This window comes from Mesocricetus auratus, unplaced genomic scaffold, assembly GCF_017639785.1.
Source record: "Mesocricetus auratus isolate SY011 unplaced genomic scaffold, BCM_Maur_2.0 Super-Scaffold_100013, whole genome shotgun sequence".
Taxonomy (NCBI): domain Eukaryota; kingdom Metazoa; phylum Chordata; class Mammalia; order Rodentia; family Cricetidae; genus Mesocricetus; species Mesocricetus auratus.
In genome coordinates, this window is record NW_024429196.1 from 69,345,427 (window position 1) to 69,362,131 (window position 16,705).

General features: G+C 44.9%; 1 protein-coding gene across 1 annotated transcript; it reads right to left on the bottom strand.

The window, feature by feature from the left end:
• Positions 1-965: 965 nt before the first annotated feature.
• Positions 966-1,657, bottom strand: LOC101838454 (peptidyl-prolyl cis-trans isomerase A-like). Its single transcript, XM_005066331.3, has one exon. It carries the CDS (start codon positions 1,468-1,470, stop codon positions 991-993), a length of 480 nt encoding a protein of 159 aa, XP_005066388.1. The 5' UTR covers positions 1,471-1,657; the 3' UTR covers positions 966-990.
• Positions 1,658-16,705: the final 15,048 nt, after the last annotated feature.

Genomic DNA, 16,705 nt, shown 5'->3' on the forward strand with positions numbered 1-16,705 from the left:
CAAGCTATACTTTCTTTACTGAGAATAGTTATGCTTGTTTAGTTCAGTAACCCTGATTTTTCACATCCTTTAAACTGTTTTTAAAACTGCCCTATTGAGTAGGAATGATGTGTGAAAGCTAACACTTAAAGTTCATGTTTTTTTGTTTTTTGTTTTTACGAGACAGGGTTTCTCTGTATTGTTTTGGAGGCTGTCGGTCCAGCCCAGCCTCGAACTCACAGAGATCCGCCTGTCTCTGCCTCCCGAGTGCTGGGATTAAAGGCGTGCGCCACCACCGCCCAGCTAGTTCATGTTGTTTTAAACCTCACTTGTGCACAGTGGTGGTGCGTGTCTTTAATTCCAGCACTCAGGAGGCAGAAGCAGGTGGATTTCTGTAAGTTTGAGGCCAGTCTGGTCTACAGAGTGAGTTATAGGACATCTGGGAGAAACCCGTCTCGAAAAAAACAAAAAACAAAACCAAAGTAAACCTCATTTGATGTTTCAAAACCATCACTGCAATCAAACTTATCAACAGACAGCTGTCTTTCCCAACAATGTCCCCACACCCTTTAAAAAATTGTATGTGTTTGCCTACAAGTTTGTATGTGTATCACATGCGTGTGTGAGGTGCATGGAGGTCAGAAGATAGGGAGTAAAACCCCCCCTGGAACTGGAGTTGTGAGCCACAATGTGGGTGTAGGTAGTGGGAATCGAACCCAGGTGTCTTAGTTAGGATTTCTATTGTTGTGAAGAGACACCATGACCACAGCAACTCTTTTTTTTTTTAGTTAGTTAGTTTTTATTTCATAATCATAAACTTAACTCTACAATCCAGCTAGACTTGGAGGGAAATGAGGAAAATATGGAACCCAAAGAATTTCAGTGAGAGCAGAGACTACAGGGCATTGCGAGCAGATTTGGGGGGGGGGGGGGGGGAAGGGGCCGGGGGAATGCTCTCCTGAGCTACAGAAGGAGTGATCTGGTGGGTAAGCCGCCCAAGAGACAAAAGAATTAGAGTTGCCCACAGTCGGAAACGGTGACCTTCTTGCTGGTCTTGCGGCTCCTGGACCGGAAACGCTCCGTGGCTTCCACAATGCTCATGCCTTCTTTCATCTTCCCAAAGAGCACATGTTTGCCATCCAGCCACTCGGTCTTGGCAGCGCAGATAAACAACTGGGACCCATTTGTGTTTGGTCCAGCATTTGCCATGGACAAGATGCCAGGACCTGTGTGCTTCAGGATGACGTTCTCATCCTCAAATTTCTCTCCGCAGATGGACCTGCCGCCAGTGCCATTATGGCGTGTGAAGTCACCGCCCTGACACATGAGTCCTGGGATAATTCTGTGAAAGGAGGAACCCTTACATCCAAATCCTCTCTCTCCAGTGCTCGGAGCGTGAAAGTTTTCTGCTGTCTTTGGAACTTTGCCTGCCAATAGCTCAAAGGAGACGCGGACCAAGGGCTCGCCATCCGCCATGATGTCCAAGTACATGGCTGCAGGAAATGATGACAGGGGAAGCCTCACAGCAACTCTTACAAAGAAAACATTTCATTGCGATGGCTGCCTTACAGTTCAGAGATTCAGTCCACTATCATCACAGTGGCACACGGCAGTGTGCAGGTACACTGTGCTGGAGAAGAAACTGAGAGTCTGACTTCTTGAAGGCAACAAGAAATGGTTTGTGACACTTAGCAAAGTAAGCAAAGGAGACCTCAAAGCCTGCCCCCACAGCGACACGCTGCCTCTAACAAGGCCATACCCACTCCCAAAAAAACACCTCCTAGTAGTGCCACTCCCTATGAGCTTACGTGGGCCAATTTTATTCAGACTGCCACATCAGGTCTTCTGCAAGAGCAAGAGCTCTTAACTGCTGAGCTAAACCTCCAACACCCCCTTCATAACTTTCTCCTTCCTGCCCATTCCCAGCCACCCCCCCATTCCCAGCCACCCCCTCCCCTGTCACCCACTTATGTTCTTTCTCCAATTAAATGTTACTTCACAGTTTCAGGAATTTATACTAATGGAAATTCCATTCTCTTTTGTCTAGCTTCTTGTACCCAGAAATTTTCAGATTAATAATAGGTTCTTGTGTGTGGCAACTCATTTATCCATTTATCCAAATAGTTCTGTTGTCTCTAGAGCACATCGTTTATTACAAAACAAGCAAACAACCACTTTAGCCAGTCCCAGAGTTTCAGGCTTGTGGTCTTAGTTACTCGGAGGGCTGAGAGAGAAGATCACAAGTTCAATTCCTGCCTGGGATAGAGTGAGTTCAAGGCCAGTCAGAGCAACTGAATGAGACTGTCTCAAATTTGTAACGCTGAGAGAGGGCTAGAATGTAGCCCAGTGGTGAAAGCTTGCCTGGTGTGTGCAAGGCCCTGGATTTGATCCCTAGGTCCACAAACAAAACAAAACTTGCTTTGATTTGATCAGATTGGTTTTGCTGTTGTTGTTGTTCTTTGCTAATTTTTTTTCAGAAATTTAGTTCTGACTTCTCACATTACATTATTCTGTTTCTTTTTCCTGCCTGATTGCATTGTCCAGACCTTTAGTGAAATGCTGCCTGGTGGTGATGGGAGTCAGCATCCTAGTTTTCTTTCTGGTCTTAGACCAAGGAATTCAGTGTTTTAAGAGTAAGTGTGAGATATCTTATTGGTTTTCCTAGATGCTTTTTCTTACGTTTTCCTGTGGTATAATGAGAAATACATGTTTGATTTTTCTCCCTAGTTCCTGGTCCAGAGCTCCTAAAAGCTTTGGGGTCCCCTGAGTGACTGTGGCATCTTTTGTTATTTATAAGTGTCTTTCCATTAAACCTGACTGAGCTATGAAGTGAGTCTTGGTGGGCTCCTGTCTTAGGGTTTCTGTTGCTGAGACAAAACACCATAAACAAAGCAAGTTGGGGAGGAAAGGGTTTGTTTGGCTTACACTTCCACATTGCTGTTCATCATCAAAGGAAGTCAGAGCAGAAACTCAAACAGAGCCGGAACCTGGAGGCAGGAGCTGATGCAGAGGCCATGGAGGGTGCTGCTTACTGGCTTGCTCTCCAGTCTGTTTCCTTGGAGAAGCAAGGCCATCATCCCAGGGAAGGCACCACCCACCATGGGCTGAGTCAATCCATCACTAATTAAGAAAATGCCCTAGAGGTTTGCCTATTGCCCTATCTTATGGAGGCATTTTCTTAATTGAGGTTCCCTGCTCTCAGATGACTTCAGCTTGGTCAAGTTGACTGAAGCTAGCCAGCACAGCCCCTATATGGCTTCAGGGTAAAGGCTGGTCACTAGAAGGCCACAACTGAAAGGCTGGAGCTTTCAGCATCATGACTTTAACTTCTGGAGAGAGAGCGGAGGGGGAAGCTGGAGACTGAGTTTATCCCCAGTGGACAATGGTTTGAGTAATCATTCCTACATATCAAAGCCTGCGTAAATCTCCAAATAATCAGGTTTGGTAAACACATCATTTTGGAAAGGAAGCTGTGATCTCTTAATGTTTATGTCTCCTCAAAATCTGTACATTGAAAACTTAATGCTGGTCTTACAGAATGAATTAGGAAATACCATGCCTTCAGCCTTCCAGACCTGTGTGTGTGTGTGTGTGTGTGTGTGTGAAGTTTTAAATTTCTGAATCTGCTCCCAGTGGAGGACTTCCCGCAGGGCTCCACCTCCTAAAGTTTCCATAGCCTCCAAAACAGTGCCATCAGCAGGAGACCAAGTGTTCAAACACATACACCTGTGGGAGACATTACACATTCAAGCCATAACACCATATTTATAGATGTGAGTTCATGTCTTCATTAAATTTGGAAAAGTTGTTTTGTTTTGATTTGGTTTGCTTTTTTTGAGACAGGTTTGGTTTTGGTTTATTTGGTTGGTTGGTTTGGTTTTGGTTTTGTTTGGTTTTTGTAGCCCTGGCCATCCTGGATCTCACTCTGTAGACCAGGATGCGGCCATGAGGAAACACATCAGCACCTATAACTATTTGCCAGGCTTTACATTTGGAGAACTTTGACCATATTTTTCTTTAAATAATTTTCTGTCAGTTTTATCTTTTCCTTCATTGACTCCATATACCCTGATATTTGCTAAGAGGCAAAAAAGTTACAAGACATGAAAAGAAACTAGATTATATATCCATATATTTGGAACATTTGCAATCATTCCATAACTCATCGATGATCTATCCCAACAAAAACAAAATCTTTGTTTTTCTGTGTTTCATCCTGTGTAATTTCTATTGTTGTATCTTCAAATTAATTCTCTTTTCTCTTATAGTGTCTGACCTGCTGTTAACCCCATCAAGTGCATTTTTCAAGACATTGTAGTTTTCATTTAAAAAAAAACGAAACTTAAATTTTTGGGAAGAGGGGCATGGTGTGTAACTATAATGTGTGTGTCTGTAGTATATGTGTGTTTGGTGTGTGTGTTGTGTGTGTGTGTGTGTGTGTGTGTGGTATATGCATGTATGTCTATGCAAAGTGTACTTGCCTATGTGTATATGTACAAAGCCAGAATATACTGAGTATCTTACCCCATCACTCTCCACCTTATTATTCAAGACAGGATGTCTTTCTAAATGTAGCACTTCCATTCCAGCTAGACTGGCTGATCACTGAGCCCTTGGATCTGCCTGTCTCTGTCCCACCCCCAGCACTGGAGTTACAGTGCCTGGCTTTTACGTGGATGCTGGGGGTCTGAACTTTTGGTCCTCATGCTTGCACAGTGAGCACTTCATCCACTTTGCAAGCCCCTCTCCAGCCCACCACCTAGATATTCCTCTCTCGTGTCTCCAGCTCTTTGAAAATTTACACACGATAACTGTAATAACTTTTAATTGTATTACATTTTGTTTTGTTTATTTGTTGTGTGTATGTATATGTGTGAGCACCTGTATGCCATGAGCATATGCAGAAGTCAGAGGAAAAGTTGCGGTGTCTGTTCTCTCCATCATATGGTTTCTGAACACTCAGGGGGTGAAGTTTGACAGCAAGTGCCTTTGTCTGAGGAGCTAGCTCCCTAGCCCCTAGTTATAATTCTTAATGTCATTGCCTGCGAATTCTACCATCTGTCCGTTCTGACTTGGCTGTGAGCCTGTGGTTATTGTCCTCATGTTTTCCTACTCCGTTGCCTGCCTGATTATCTTTGATTAGATGCCAGACACAGCAAATTTTACTCTGTTGGATGCTGGGCATTTTTGTATTCCTACAAACCTTACATTTTGTTCTGGGATGCAGTTGAGTGACTTAGAAATGGTTTGTTGGGGGTCAGAGCAGTGGTCAGCATAGGGCTGATTATATCCACTACTGATGTAAGACCCCAGGAAGTGCTTCCCAGGGCTTATGGTTTCTGAGCTTTGCAATACACTGGTGGGGACAGGCATTGCACAGGGACCACTCTTGTCTTCTGTGTGCTTCCTTTCCTCACACACCTGTGACAGAGATGCAGCACTCTGTGGCTAGCTCTACACTCAGATCGTCAGGCAAACTTTGTTAGATCATAAACAAATATCACCACATGACAGCTCATACCTGTCTGTAATCCAGCTTGAGGTGGTTTGACATTCTCATACAGATGTAAACGCAGGCAAAACACCAATGCACATAAAATAAAAACAAATCATTTAAAAGAAGAATAGAGAAGGAGAAGGTGGAGGAGGAGGAGAGGAAAATGAAGAGGAGGAGGATGTCAAGCCCTAAGATCTGCAGAGATTGTTATCCAAACCTCGAGTCAGTGAGCTGAGGGAGAACTCTGGAGACTCCTTGCTGGAAACTTTCTGAAAGTAAAGAGCCACATCTTTTTAGTTTAAGCCTCACAGTCCTTTTGTTCACTCTTGGCTGGTTCACAGGCTTAATGGAGAACTTGGTGTTTGAGCTGAACTTGAAGGACGGGTCATGTTTGGACACGCAGATGAGATGGGAGAAAATGCATATTCAGAAGAGCAGTCATTCGTGTGGGGCAGAGGCACATGTGACCCACCATGAGGCCTCATTGCGATTTGTTAGTCTAGAAGAGAGCCTTGCAAAGACTAGCAGTCAGGGCCAAGGGTGGACACTTGCCTAAAAGCCCCAAGCCCACAATGACAGTGAGAACGATCCCTTTTACAGAAACTTGGATCCTGAGAGAAGCCCAGGCTCATGTCTACATAGTCTGCCACTTATTGCCCACCCCCTCCTGCCTCAACATGTTCCCAGCCTCCTTAGGGCCTTTTGATCACTAGGGTTCTAGAATACAGGGCAACAGAATGAAAGCTGACCTCTGTATCCTTTGTCCTCAGCCTGCTGTGAAGCAACCCAGGACCTGAGGAGAGGTGCTTTGCAGGCCCTTTGGTGGGGGTAGGGGTGGGGGGGGACTTCGGCTCTTGTGGATACATAGGGATGGGCCTGGATTTGCAGTCTGGCTTGGAGCGGGGATGTTCAAACTGTCCATAGTAAAAGGCTGGTTTAAAACAAACATCTAGCATAACACAAGATTGATACTCTGTGTGTGTGTGTGTGTGTGTGTGTTTTGCATGCATATGTACACCTGGAAGCCAGAGATTGGCGTTAGATGCCTTCTATGTCTCTTCACCTTATGAGAAAGGTACTTATCCTGAAGTTCAGGGGTTGACCAGACCTGCTGACCAGCGAACTTCACACTGAACCTTCTCTCCAGCGCCTGTTGTTTTCTTTGGTTTGGTTTTTGAGATAGGGTCTCGTTATCTCTCCCAGGACAGGCTCAAACGTTCCATCTTCCTGTCTCAGCACCCCAAGTTCTGAGATTACAGATATACACAACCACTCCAGAGCCATGCTTTTGTAAGATGTAATCAAAAATAAATTCGGGGCAAATGTGTCCAACACACAATGTATACTTATGCAACGGTGTCTTTATGTAACACGGTGCCATGTAAAATAAATGTATTCAATGAAATTTCAAAATAAAATGAAAAACAAACAAAAAGGATGACTAGAATACAAACACAACTTTGAAATCATTCATCCATCAGACACTGTCAGATTGGTACTGTTTCTAAATTCACATCCTGCTTCCTACCCTATATTCCAAGGAGAGCATCCTTGGGGCTGCGCTGGCCTGGCCTGTCTACTTCCCCTGTGGGACACCATTCACCGGGTACTGGAAGAGAGGCGAAGGGTTCTGCTCCTCCTCAAATGGTCACCTGCTGCTTGTGTTCTTCAAGGGGGGGGGGTGGATAGATTTTGCCTTGTTTGGCGACAGGTTTCCTCTATGTGGCTCAGGCGAGCCCTGAACTCACAATCTTCCTGCCTCCTGCCTATGACTCCTGAGCGCTGGAATTTCAGGAATGACCTGTCACACCCAACTGGATTGCACCGTGCAATAGAGCATGGCCCCCAGGGAACTGGAGAGATGCAATGCCGGACCTTGACAGTTTGTTGAACTCTATTGGATGCAGAGAGCTGAGTTCAATGTTCCCCGGGCACTGTCCCACATTTACAGGGCCACCACATGAAACTGGCACTGATTTCCTTTCACTTCAGAAGAGCTGCCAAGTCTTCTGCTAGTGTAAGGGACCAGGACAGGGGCTCTGACGGTGGAGATGAACCGGGATCTGGCTGGAGTCTGCTTTGGTACATTTCGGGTGGTGCTGGAAAGACACTGAGACTTGAACTGGGGAAGTCAGGTGTTGAGAATTCAGCCTGTATACGGGCTACACGGAGGGGAATGGAAAGAAGGCTGGGCACGTAGCTCAGCTGATAGAGTGCTTACCTAGCAGACACGAAGCCTCGCATAAACCAGGGCATCTCTGTAATCCCCATGCTTATGAGGTGGAGGCAGGCAGACTGCAAGTTCAAGGTCATCCCCGGCTGCAGAGTGAATGCAAGACCAGCCTTGAAGCCTCAACCCCACCCTGGCGACAAACCCTTGAGCCTGGACTGGGTTTTTAGCAGGATGTCTATAGCTGCAGAGGTCAGACTCTGTTGTGGAATGAAGGCATCTTGAGGTCAAGGTTTTGCTTTCACCTTTTGTGGGTCAGAGCACAGGCCTCTATCCTTTAGGGAGGCTGGTCTCCAAACAGGAGTCTAGACTTTTAAGGAAAAGATAGTGTGCATTCCTGCTCTGCTGGAGGTCTCTGCCTGAGCCCAGGTGAGCAACAGGAGGCCTGAGGCAAGGAACCAGTATCTAGGGACACTCACAGTCTTGAATCGTGGCTCTGTCTTGGAAGTTCAGAAGACTAAGGGACTTCACCAGCCTAGAGGAGCGTGGTGGGGGACACTGGGACAATACTGGGTTGACTTAAAGACTGAAATTAAAGAATTGCAACACTGGATTTAAAAAAGAGGGCTGGTCTTCAGTGGCACCCACATTTTATGTCAGCATCAGGAGTCAGAGGCAAGAAGACCTCTGTGAGCTTGAGGCCAGCCTGGGGTGCACAGTAAAGTTCTGTCTCAGAACAAACAACTTGGGGAGTATAGTTCTTAGAAATTTGTCTCCTGAATGACCTAGGGCTTAGTTTGAATCTGAATTATTTGGGACAGAGAATTATCTGGTATTCTCAGAACAAAGGGACAAAGAACTTGCATTTAGTGTTCCTGTGTTCAGAAAGTGGGTCCCTCTGCCCAGGGAGCACAGCTGGCCCCTCTGTGGTTTTGCCTGTCTTCATGGGACTTGGCTTGACATGTCCCACGGTAAAGACCCATCCTGCCTACGTCTGCTGTCTGTTCCGGAGTTCGGCCCTCCTTCACTGTGGGCTGCTCGAGGGAGGGTAGAAAACATTTCTATGTTCCTAACCTAAAGAGGGGTTGGGAAGACCCCCTCCAGGGTTATTTCCAGTGAGACCTGAACGAGGCGGGGGCTGCTTCAGCCCTCTCTCCAGCCTTAACAAAGGCCCTTCCAAAGCAGCCGTTCTCATTAGCCCAAAGGTTTATTTTTCAGGGAGCTATTCTCTATGACTCAGTTTCTGGCCCACAGCCAGGAGGCCTCGTGTCAGAATTCCTGCAGCAGAGGCTTCAGGCCCTGGGCCTGACCTCCCTCCCAGCCCTTCAGAAGACAGTTTGCCTGAACCCCTTCCTAAGTGAGGTCAGGAATTCTTGTGCCTTTGAATTAAAATGATGTCAATGCTTTAAATCATTGGCCCAAAGAAGAAAATGAAAAATTATGTGGCTATCACAGCTACATCTCCTCCGTGTGTTTTAAATATAGAAAGCGGGAAGCCAAACATCTGGCAAGAGAGCTTGTGTGCTGAATGTGTGGTGGCCAGAAAAACCAAGAAGGGAAAAGAAGCGTTAGTCAGAGTCTAGAAAAATGATGGTTTAGTCTCACTGAGTAATATTTGGAGACAGGACCGAGGGAGGATGCAAGACCGCTGGTGTAACACACATTTTTTTTTCCAAATTCAATCCTTCAGCAATTCTCAAGGGGAAAAAAAACCTTGAGAAATAAATTTCAATTTCTTTAAAGGCATTTTAGAGTATGAAGTGGAATAACCCAAGCCTTCTATTGTCAAAATACAGACACTTGCAGAGGTCCACTGGAGGTTCGGGTGACAGGCATCGGCGTTCAGTAAGAAGGTCTACTTCTTTTTAACTTCAAAAAATAATAGGAGGTGATGGCTCAGTCAGGAAAAAAAAGCTCACCATGAAAGTGTAAGGACTCCAGTGCAGATCTTCTAGTACTACCATTTAAACAACACAGACCTGGCATTCTGTGGTCGTGACCTCAGTGCTTGGAGGCAGAAGCAGCAGACTCTGGTGACCCAGGGACCAACCAGTCTAGCCACATTGCTGAACATCAAGTTCAGCCAGAGACTCACCCTATCTTAAAAAATATGGGGGAGCTGGGCGGTGGTGGCGCACACCTTTAAACCTAGCACTCAGGAGGCAGAGGCAGGCAGAGCTCTGTGAGTTCAAGGCCAGCCTGGTCTACAGAGTGAGTTCCAGGGCAGCCACGGCTACACAGAGAAAGCCTGTCTCAAAAACCCAAACATAAAGAAAGAATGAAAGAAAACAAAGGGAGAGCAATTGATAAAGACACCAGTACCAACGTCTAGCCTCCACATACATGTACATGGGGGAGGGAGGGGGGTGGCAACTTTAAATTTTTTTTAATGAAGAAGGATTCACCATACCAGATATAACTGAATATATAAAGAAACTTGAACTCTGATATTGCCAGTGGGGAGCACAATGGCCCAATCATTCTGCAACACAGTTTTAAAAGACATCAAAACACTTAAATATAAAACCACTGTGTGATCCAGCTACTCCTAGACATGTATCCAAGAAGAAAACAAAACATGCATCTACAAAGACTTGGACACAAGTGCTCATGACATCTGGGAACTCTGGAAGCAATACCAACGTCATGAGCAGGTGAGTGGATAAACCACTGTGGAATAAGCTGGGGGTGGTGGCTCACACCTTTAATGCCAGTACTTAGGAGGGAGAGGCAGGTGGATCTATGACAGTCCGAGGCCAGCCTGGCCTACTTAGTGAGTTTTAGGGCAGCCAGCGCTATATAGAGAGACTCTATTTTAAAAAACTAAACCAACGTGGAATATCCACTGGGGATAATATTATTGAGCAATAAAAGGAATAAACCACAAGTACCCACAATAAGAGGAATGAACTTTAGCCGAATGATGCCGAGATGGAAACTGATTGGAAAAGAGAACATTTGTCTGATTCCACTCACATAAAACTGCAGACAGTACACAGCCATCCTAGCAACAGAAGGTTGGTCTGTGGCTGCCTGGGCTGGGAGGGAGGTCTTGCAAATGTGCTTCGGGAGACACTTAGGGTCCTAGAGACATCCAGATATGCTGACTGTGGTGTTGTTTTTGAAGGTGTGTGCATATGTCTTTTTTGTTTTGTTTTTTCGAGACAGGGTTTCTCTGTGGCTTTGGAGGCTGTCCTGGAACTAGCTCTTGTAGACCAGACTGGTCTTGAACTCACAGAAATCCGCCTGCCTCTGCCTCCCGAGTGCTGGGATTAAAGATGTGCGCCACCAACGCCCAGCTGGGTGTGTGCATATGTCAAAGCTCTCTGTATCGGGGTTCTAGATGTAGTTCCTTGAAAGATCACATGCTTGCTACAGCAGGTCCTGGGCTGGATCCCTGGTACCACACACAAGAAAACCTTACCAAATTGCCAAGCATTGTGTGTTAGTCCTATCTAAAATAAATAGTGTTTCTAAATGGGGAAGAACATGTTCTATTCCCAGACCACACAGTAACTTTCTGGAGGGGTCACTCAAGAGGGTGTGGTAGGGACTATTTGTCAAAATTGTTTAAACTGTCTCCGGTCTTTTGCCTTTCCACATACATGTTAAAATCAGTTTTTTGATTTCTATAAGGAAAGGCTGCTGGATTTTGCTTAGCACTATATTGGAATATAAATCAATGAGGGTGTAACTTTCTGGTAATCTTGAGTCTTCCCACTTAGCTAATGGCAGTCTTATTCATGTTGCAATCTCTCATAGTTTTCCGTTACAGTCTGAGTAGGATGAGCCATGGTCCTCACCAAAGCACACCATCTTTACTCTCATCTCCAGGACCTGGATGGGACCTCATTTGAAAAAAAAAGGGGAGATGCTCTACAGATGTAATTATCTTGGGAGCATCATTCTGGCTTATCCAGATGGCCCTAAAGACATAAAGTTCATATATGAGGAGAGGAAGAGACCAGGAGAGGGGCAGGGCCAGGGAGAGGGGTTGTGGCTATGGAGGCAGACAGGAGCTAAGGAGTGTTTCAGCAACAATCCAAACATCAGGGGCTCTTGGGTGCCAGCGCAGTGGAAGAGCATTTCCAGCGGACTCACGGATTCCTGAACTGAGAGTGTTCAGTCCCAGTAAGTTACCAGGTTTGGTAATTTGTTATAGCTGCCCTGGCACTCACGTGACAGGTTGTTCATGCCCCTGGGCTTCCCGCCCTGCATTTTACCTTTTAGACACCAGGACAAATGACATTGTCTTTGCAATTTCAAGTTTGGATTGCTGGTGTTTGTAAATACAGTGGAAGGTGAGGTTTGGTGGTGCCTTAGAATTCATGAGACTTAGGTAGTTTCAGGCGACCCTGGGCTATAGAGGGGGACATCCTAAAAACTAGGAAAAGGATGTAAGAAAGATGAGGGAAGGGAAAGAAGAAGGGAGACAACTGATTTTGATATATTGCTTTCTCTCTGCTAAACTCCTTTTTTTAAAGATTCTTTTCTCATACAGTTCCCCTCCCTCTGCTCCCCCTAGTCTCTCTCCTCTGATCCACACCCCCTCTGGATCCACTGCTTTTCAGTTTCTCATTAGAGAAGAACAGGCTTCTAGGAAATAATAACCAAACATGACAAAATATAATAAGAAAAACAAAACCCATCCCATTGAAGCTGGACAAGTCAACCCAAAACTCATTTCCTAGTAATGGCATTTTGTTTTTGTTTTGTAGCTCTTATCGAATTGTGTGTGTGTGTGTGTGTGTGTGTGTGTGTGTGTGTGTGTGTGTGTTTACGACAGAGGTCAGCATCAGATGTCTTCATCTATCATGCTGCTCCTTATTATGTTTTTGAGGCAGGATCTCTTACTGGATCAGGCAAATCCAGCGAGAGAAGCAAGCGCTGTCTCTTTTCATGCCTTTCACTTCTCTTCCCTGCCCAACTGCACTAGGTAGAATCTCCAACGCGGGGTCTGCTTTGTTCATTCTGGGTCCTGTGGGAATGGCATGCAGTTCGTCATCACTGTGTGTGACAGTGCTTTTGTGGATGCCCTGAATGGGCTAAAGAGCTGTTTCCTAATTCTAGTTCCTGGGGGCTTTTACTGAGAATGGCCGCTGGGTTTTGCCAGGTGCTTCTCCTGCATCCCTCGAGATGATGCCCAACTTCTTCCTTGTCTTCTATTAATCCCGCAAGCAGATGGTCCCTGGGATTCAGCCTGCACACCTCTCCCCTCTCTGGACTCTGCTCATCAACTCATGTGGTCTCAGTAAACATCTCCCTCTGTTACTGCCTGAGGAGTCTCTCAAGGCAGTAAACTGTGGCATTTGGACATTTTTGTCCTCTCTCTCAAGGACTTGCCCTTCCTTGAATGAGGAGGAGAGTATGTACTGGCAGGGTTGGCAGTGTTGGTGTATGTAGTGTACATTCACATGTATGTACTCACATGTATGTGTGTGGGTGCTCTATGTGTAGCTGCATGCACATGTGTAGGTGTGTATACATGCATGAGAGCATGTCTATGCACCTGTGTTCACATGTGTCTGATTATTTCAAGGAGGTACACCGGTCTCCATTGTTCTGTTTCAGTTGGAAAAGGTTATAGTTTTAAATTTTAAAAAGTATGTAATAGCAATGTCTCTTAAAAAAGCATTATTTTATGTTATGCGTATGGGTGTTTTGCCTGCATGTATGTCTGTGCACACATGTGTGCCTGGGTCCAGAGTCCTGAAGAGAGTATTAGATTCCCTGGAACTGGAGTAACGAACAGTTAGGAATAGTTGTGAAGTACTCTGTGAGTGTTGGGAATTAAATCCAGGTCCCCTAAGAGAGCTCCTAACCTCTGAGCCATCTCTCCAGCCTACACGGTGCCTTCTAAAGCTTTATATTATAAAAAAATTCACACACATACAAATATCTCTGTATCACCTTGCTTCCAAAAGAGTTCATTTATGATCATTTTTGTTTCATCTCTAATTCTTCTCATTTGCCAACTGGCAGATCTTACAGGGACACTTTAAAAAATGATCACTAAATTCGTGTGTGTGTGTGTGTGTGTGTGTGTGTGTGTGTGTGTGTGTGTGTGTGTGTGTACAGATTTGTACACATGACTGCAGTGCCTACAGAGACCAGGGGAGGACCCAGAGTCCCCTGCAGCTGGGGTTACAGGCAGTTATGAGCTGCCCACTGAATTCAAGTCCTCTGACAAGAGCAGTAAGTGCTCTTAACCACTGACCCATCTCTCCAGACCACACCAACACTTTTTAACTTACTAGGTAATTCCCTTTAATTGAAGGTATTGGCTAGGAATGATGGCATCTGAATGAAATCACAGCTCTTAGGCAATGGAGGCAAGAAGATCAAGGCCATCCTCAGCTACACATGAGTTTGAGGTAAGCCTGGGCTACGTGAGACTCTGCTTTAAAAACAAACTAACCAACAAACTAAAAAACAAACAAACTAAAAAATCCACAGCAAAAAAAAAACAACTAAATTGAATACTAGTTTTTTTAGAGAGAGGTCTCACTCTGTAGTACTGGCTGGTCTCGAACTCACAGAGATTCATTTGCTTCTGCCTCTTGAGTGCCAGGATTAAAGACATGTGCCACCAGTCCAGCTAACATTGAAGACATTTGCCATTTGTAAAGAAATAACTAAGGCTGGGAGTAGTGACTCACGCCTTTGATCCCGGCACCCAGGAGGCATGAGAATCTCTATGAATTCAAGGCCAGCCTGGTCTATATAGCAAGCTCCAGGACAGACAGGACTACATAATGAGACCCTATCTCAAAACACACACACACACACAAAACAATAAGGAAATAACTCTGTTGGTATTTCTGGAATATATGAATTTTGAGATAGTTCAGTAGTTAAGAGCTGTTGGGCACCATATTGTTGTGGGATTCCTGCCTGTGTTCTGCTGCCGGTTTAGCCCCCCCCCATAACACATAAGACACTAAATTAATTATGAAGCTGTTGGCCGTTATCTTGTTTCTTACTGGCTAGCTCTGATTTAAGTACTTAACCCATAATTGTTAATCTAAGTATTTCTCTTACCGGAGAAAAGGGTCCAGACCTCTTACTCCTCTGGTGGCCTACATTGTGTCTGCTGTTGACTCTCTTTCCCAGAATACTCCTCGGCTCCTAGTCCCACCTATCTTGCTTTCCTATTGGCCAACAGTGCTTTATTGACATATACACAGGACTTCCCCATCAAAGAGCATTTGCAGATCTTTCAGAGAACCTGGGTTTGGTTCCACATCAGATGTCTCCTAACCATCTGAAACCCCAGCTCTAGAAGACCTGACACATTCTTCTGGTCTTCATAGGTACCTGCATGGGGGTAAACATATGCTCAGGTACACATGTAAAAAGAAAAATTTTTAAAATGTATATGAATTCTGGGTGAGTGAAGTGACTCAGCAGGTAAAAGTGCCTGATACCAAGTCTGTTGACCCGAGTTTGATATTTACATCCCTCGTGATAGAAAGAGAGACTCCTGCAAGTCATCATCTGACCCTCACTTGCCCATGCCCCACTCCCTTAGTAAAAGTAATTAAAAATATGTATATTAAAGACAAAACTTACAATACTCCCTTGCATCACCAGATCTCCTGTGGTCATTGCCATCAACATTTTATGATAGTTTGTTCATGTCAGGACAAAAGCCAGGTCCACCCAAGTTCTTTTCAATCCACAGATTCCTTTCTGATTTTCTCTTGTGATTTGTTTACTGAAGGAAATAGGCTCTTAGTCCTGTAGTTTCCCATTAGATGGATATCTACACACTGTCTCCAATACAATTTCTATGACTCAGTTATAATGTCTTCAGGAATTTGTAATGTATTTTGCATATGTATATGTATGCTGTGCATGGGTGTGTGCATGTATGTAAGGGCTTGAGGTTACATAGGATCACTCCACCTTACTTATTGAGGCAGGGGCTCTTCCTGAACCCAGAACTTTCTGTTTTGGCTAGCTACACTAGCCAGTTTGCTCTGGGGACCTCCTGTCTCCACCTCTGGAAGTGCTGTGATTACAAGAGGCCCCCACATGCACACACACACACACACACACACACACATGCACACACACGCACACACACACACATGCACACACACACACACACACACACACACACACACACACAAAAACCTGACAAGACGTTCACTTCTAGTGCCAGAGGCTTGTAGCAAACTGATGGCTAACAGGCTTCGTTTTCCATGTAAATACTGACCTTTTTGTCTGGTTGTCCAAAATCTTTCCTTTTCCTTTTAAAATCTGATAATTTTTCTAGACCATTACTCACTGTTAGTCGAATGGGTTGATTTTTTTTCTTATATAAATGGAGTGATTTTAAAAATATGTATAGTCTAAGTCTTATTTCACCAGAAAATAATTTTTAAAGTTACCTTATGCATTGTGTGTGTGTGTGCGCGCACGTGTGCACGTGCACACGCGCATGCATTTGAAGATCAGAGGACTATGTCTGGTGTTATTCTTCCGTCATTGCCCGCCTTTTGTCTGAGACAGCCTCTTCCTGGCTTGGAAGTTACTGACTAAGCTAAGCCGTTGCGATCCAGGGATCCGCCATGCCTGCCTCCCCAGCACAGGGATTAAAAGCACACACCACTATGCCTGCCTCTTTCAGAAAATGAACCCAGGCCTTGTGCTTGCACATCAAGCACTAAACAGAGCTATCTCCCAAGCCTCATATCTAGGACTTCAGACTCCTTCAAGGTTATCTGAAAAGTTAAAACTGTTCTCAGAATACTAAGATACTGTGTGCACTTTGCGTTCTCACGAACGTACTGTGGAACTTTCCAGTTGTAGCGTGCCATGTGACACTGTAACAGATTGCATGAAAAAGCAGAGAGCTATGAGAATCCAGCTGTCTTTTCTTAAATCAGATACTTGGAAATTTTTAAAGTTAACGCTGCTGTCAGCATTCCATCGCTGAGGAAAAAGATCTGACAGAATCATCATAAAGGAAGAAAGATTTATGGAGCCAAAGGCAACAGTCCGAGGGTTTCCATCTGTGGGGCTCAGTCTTACTTGTTGGTTCTGTTGCAGCA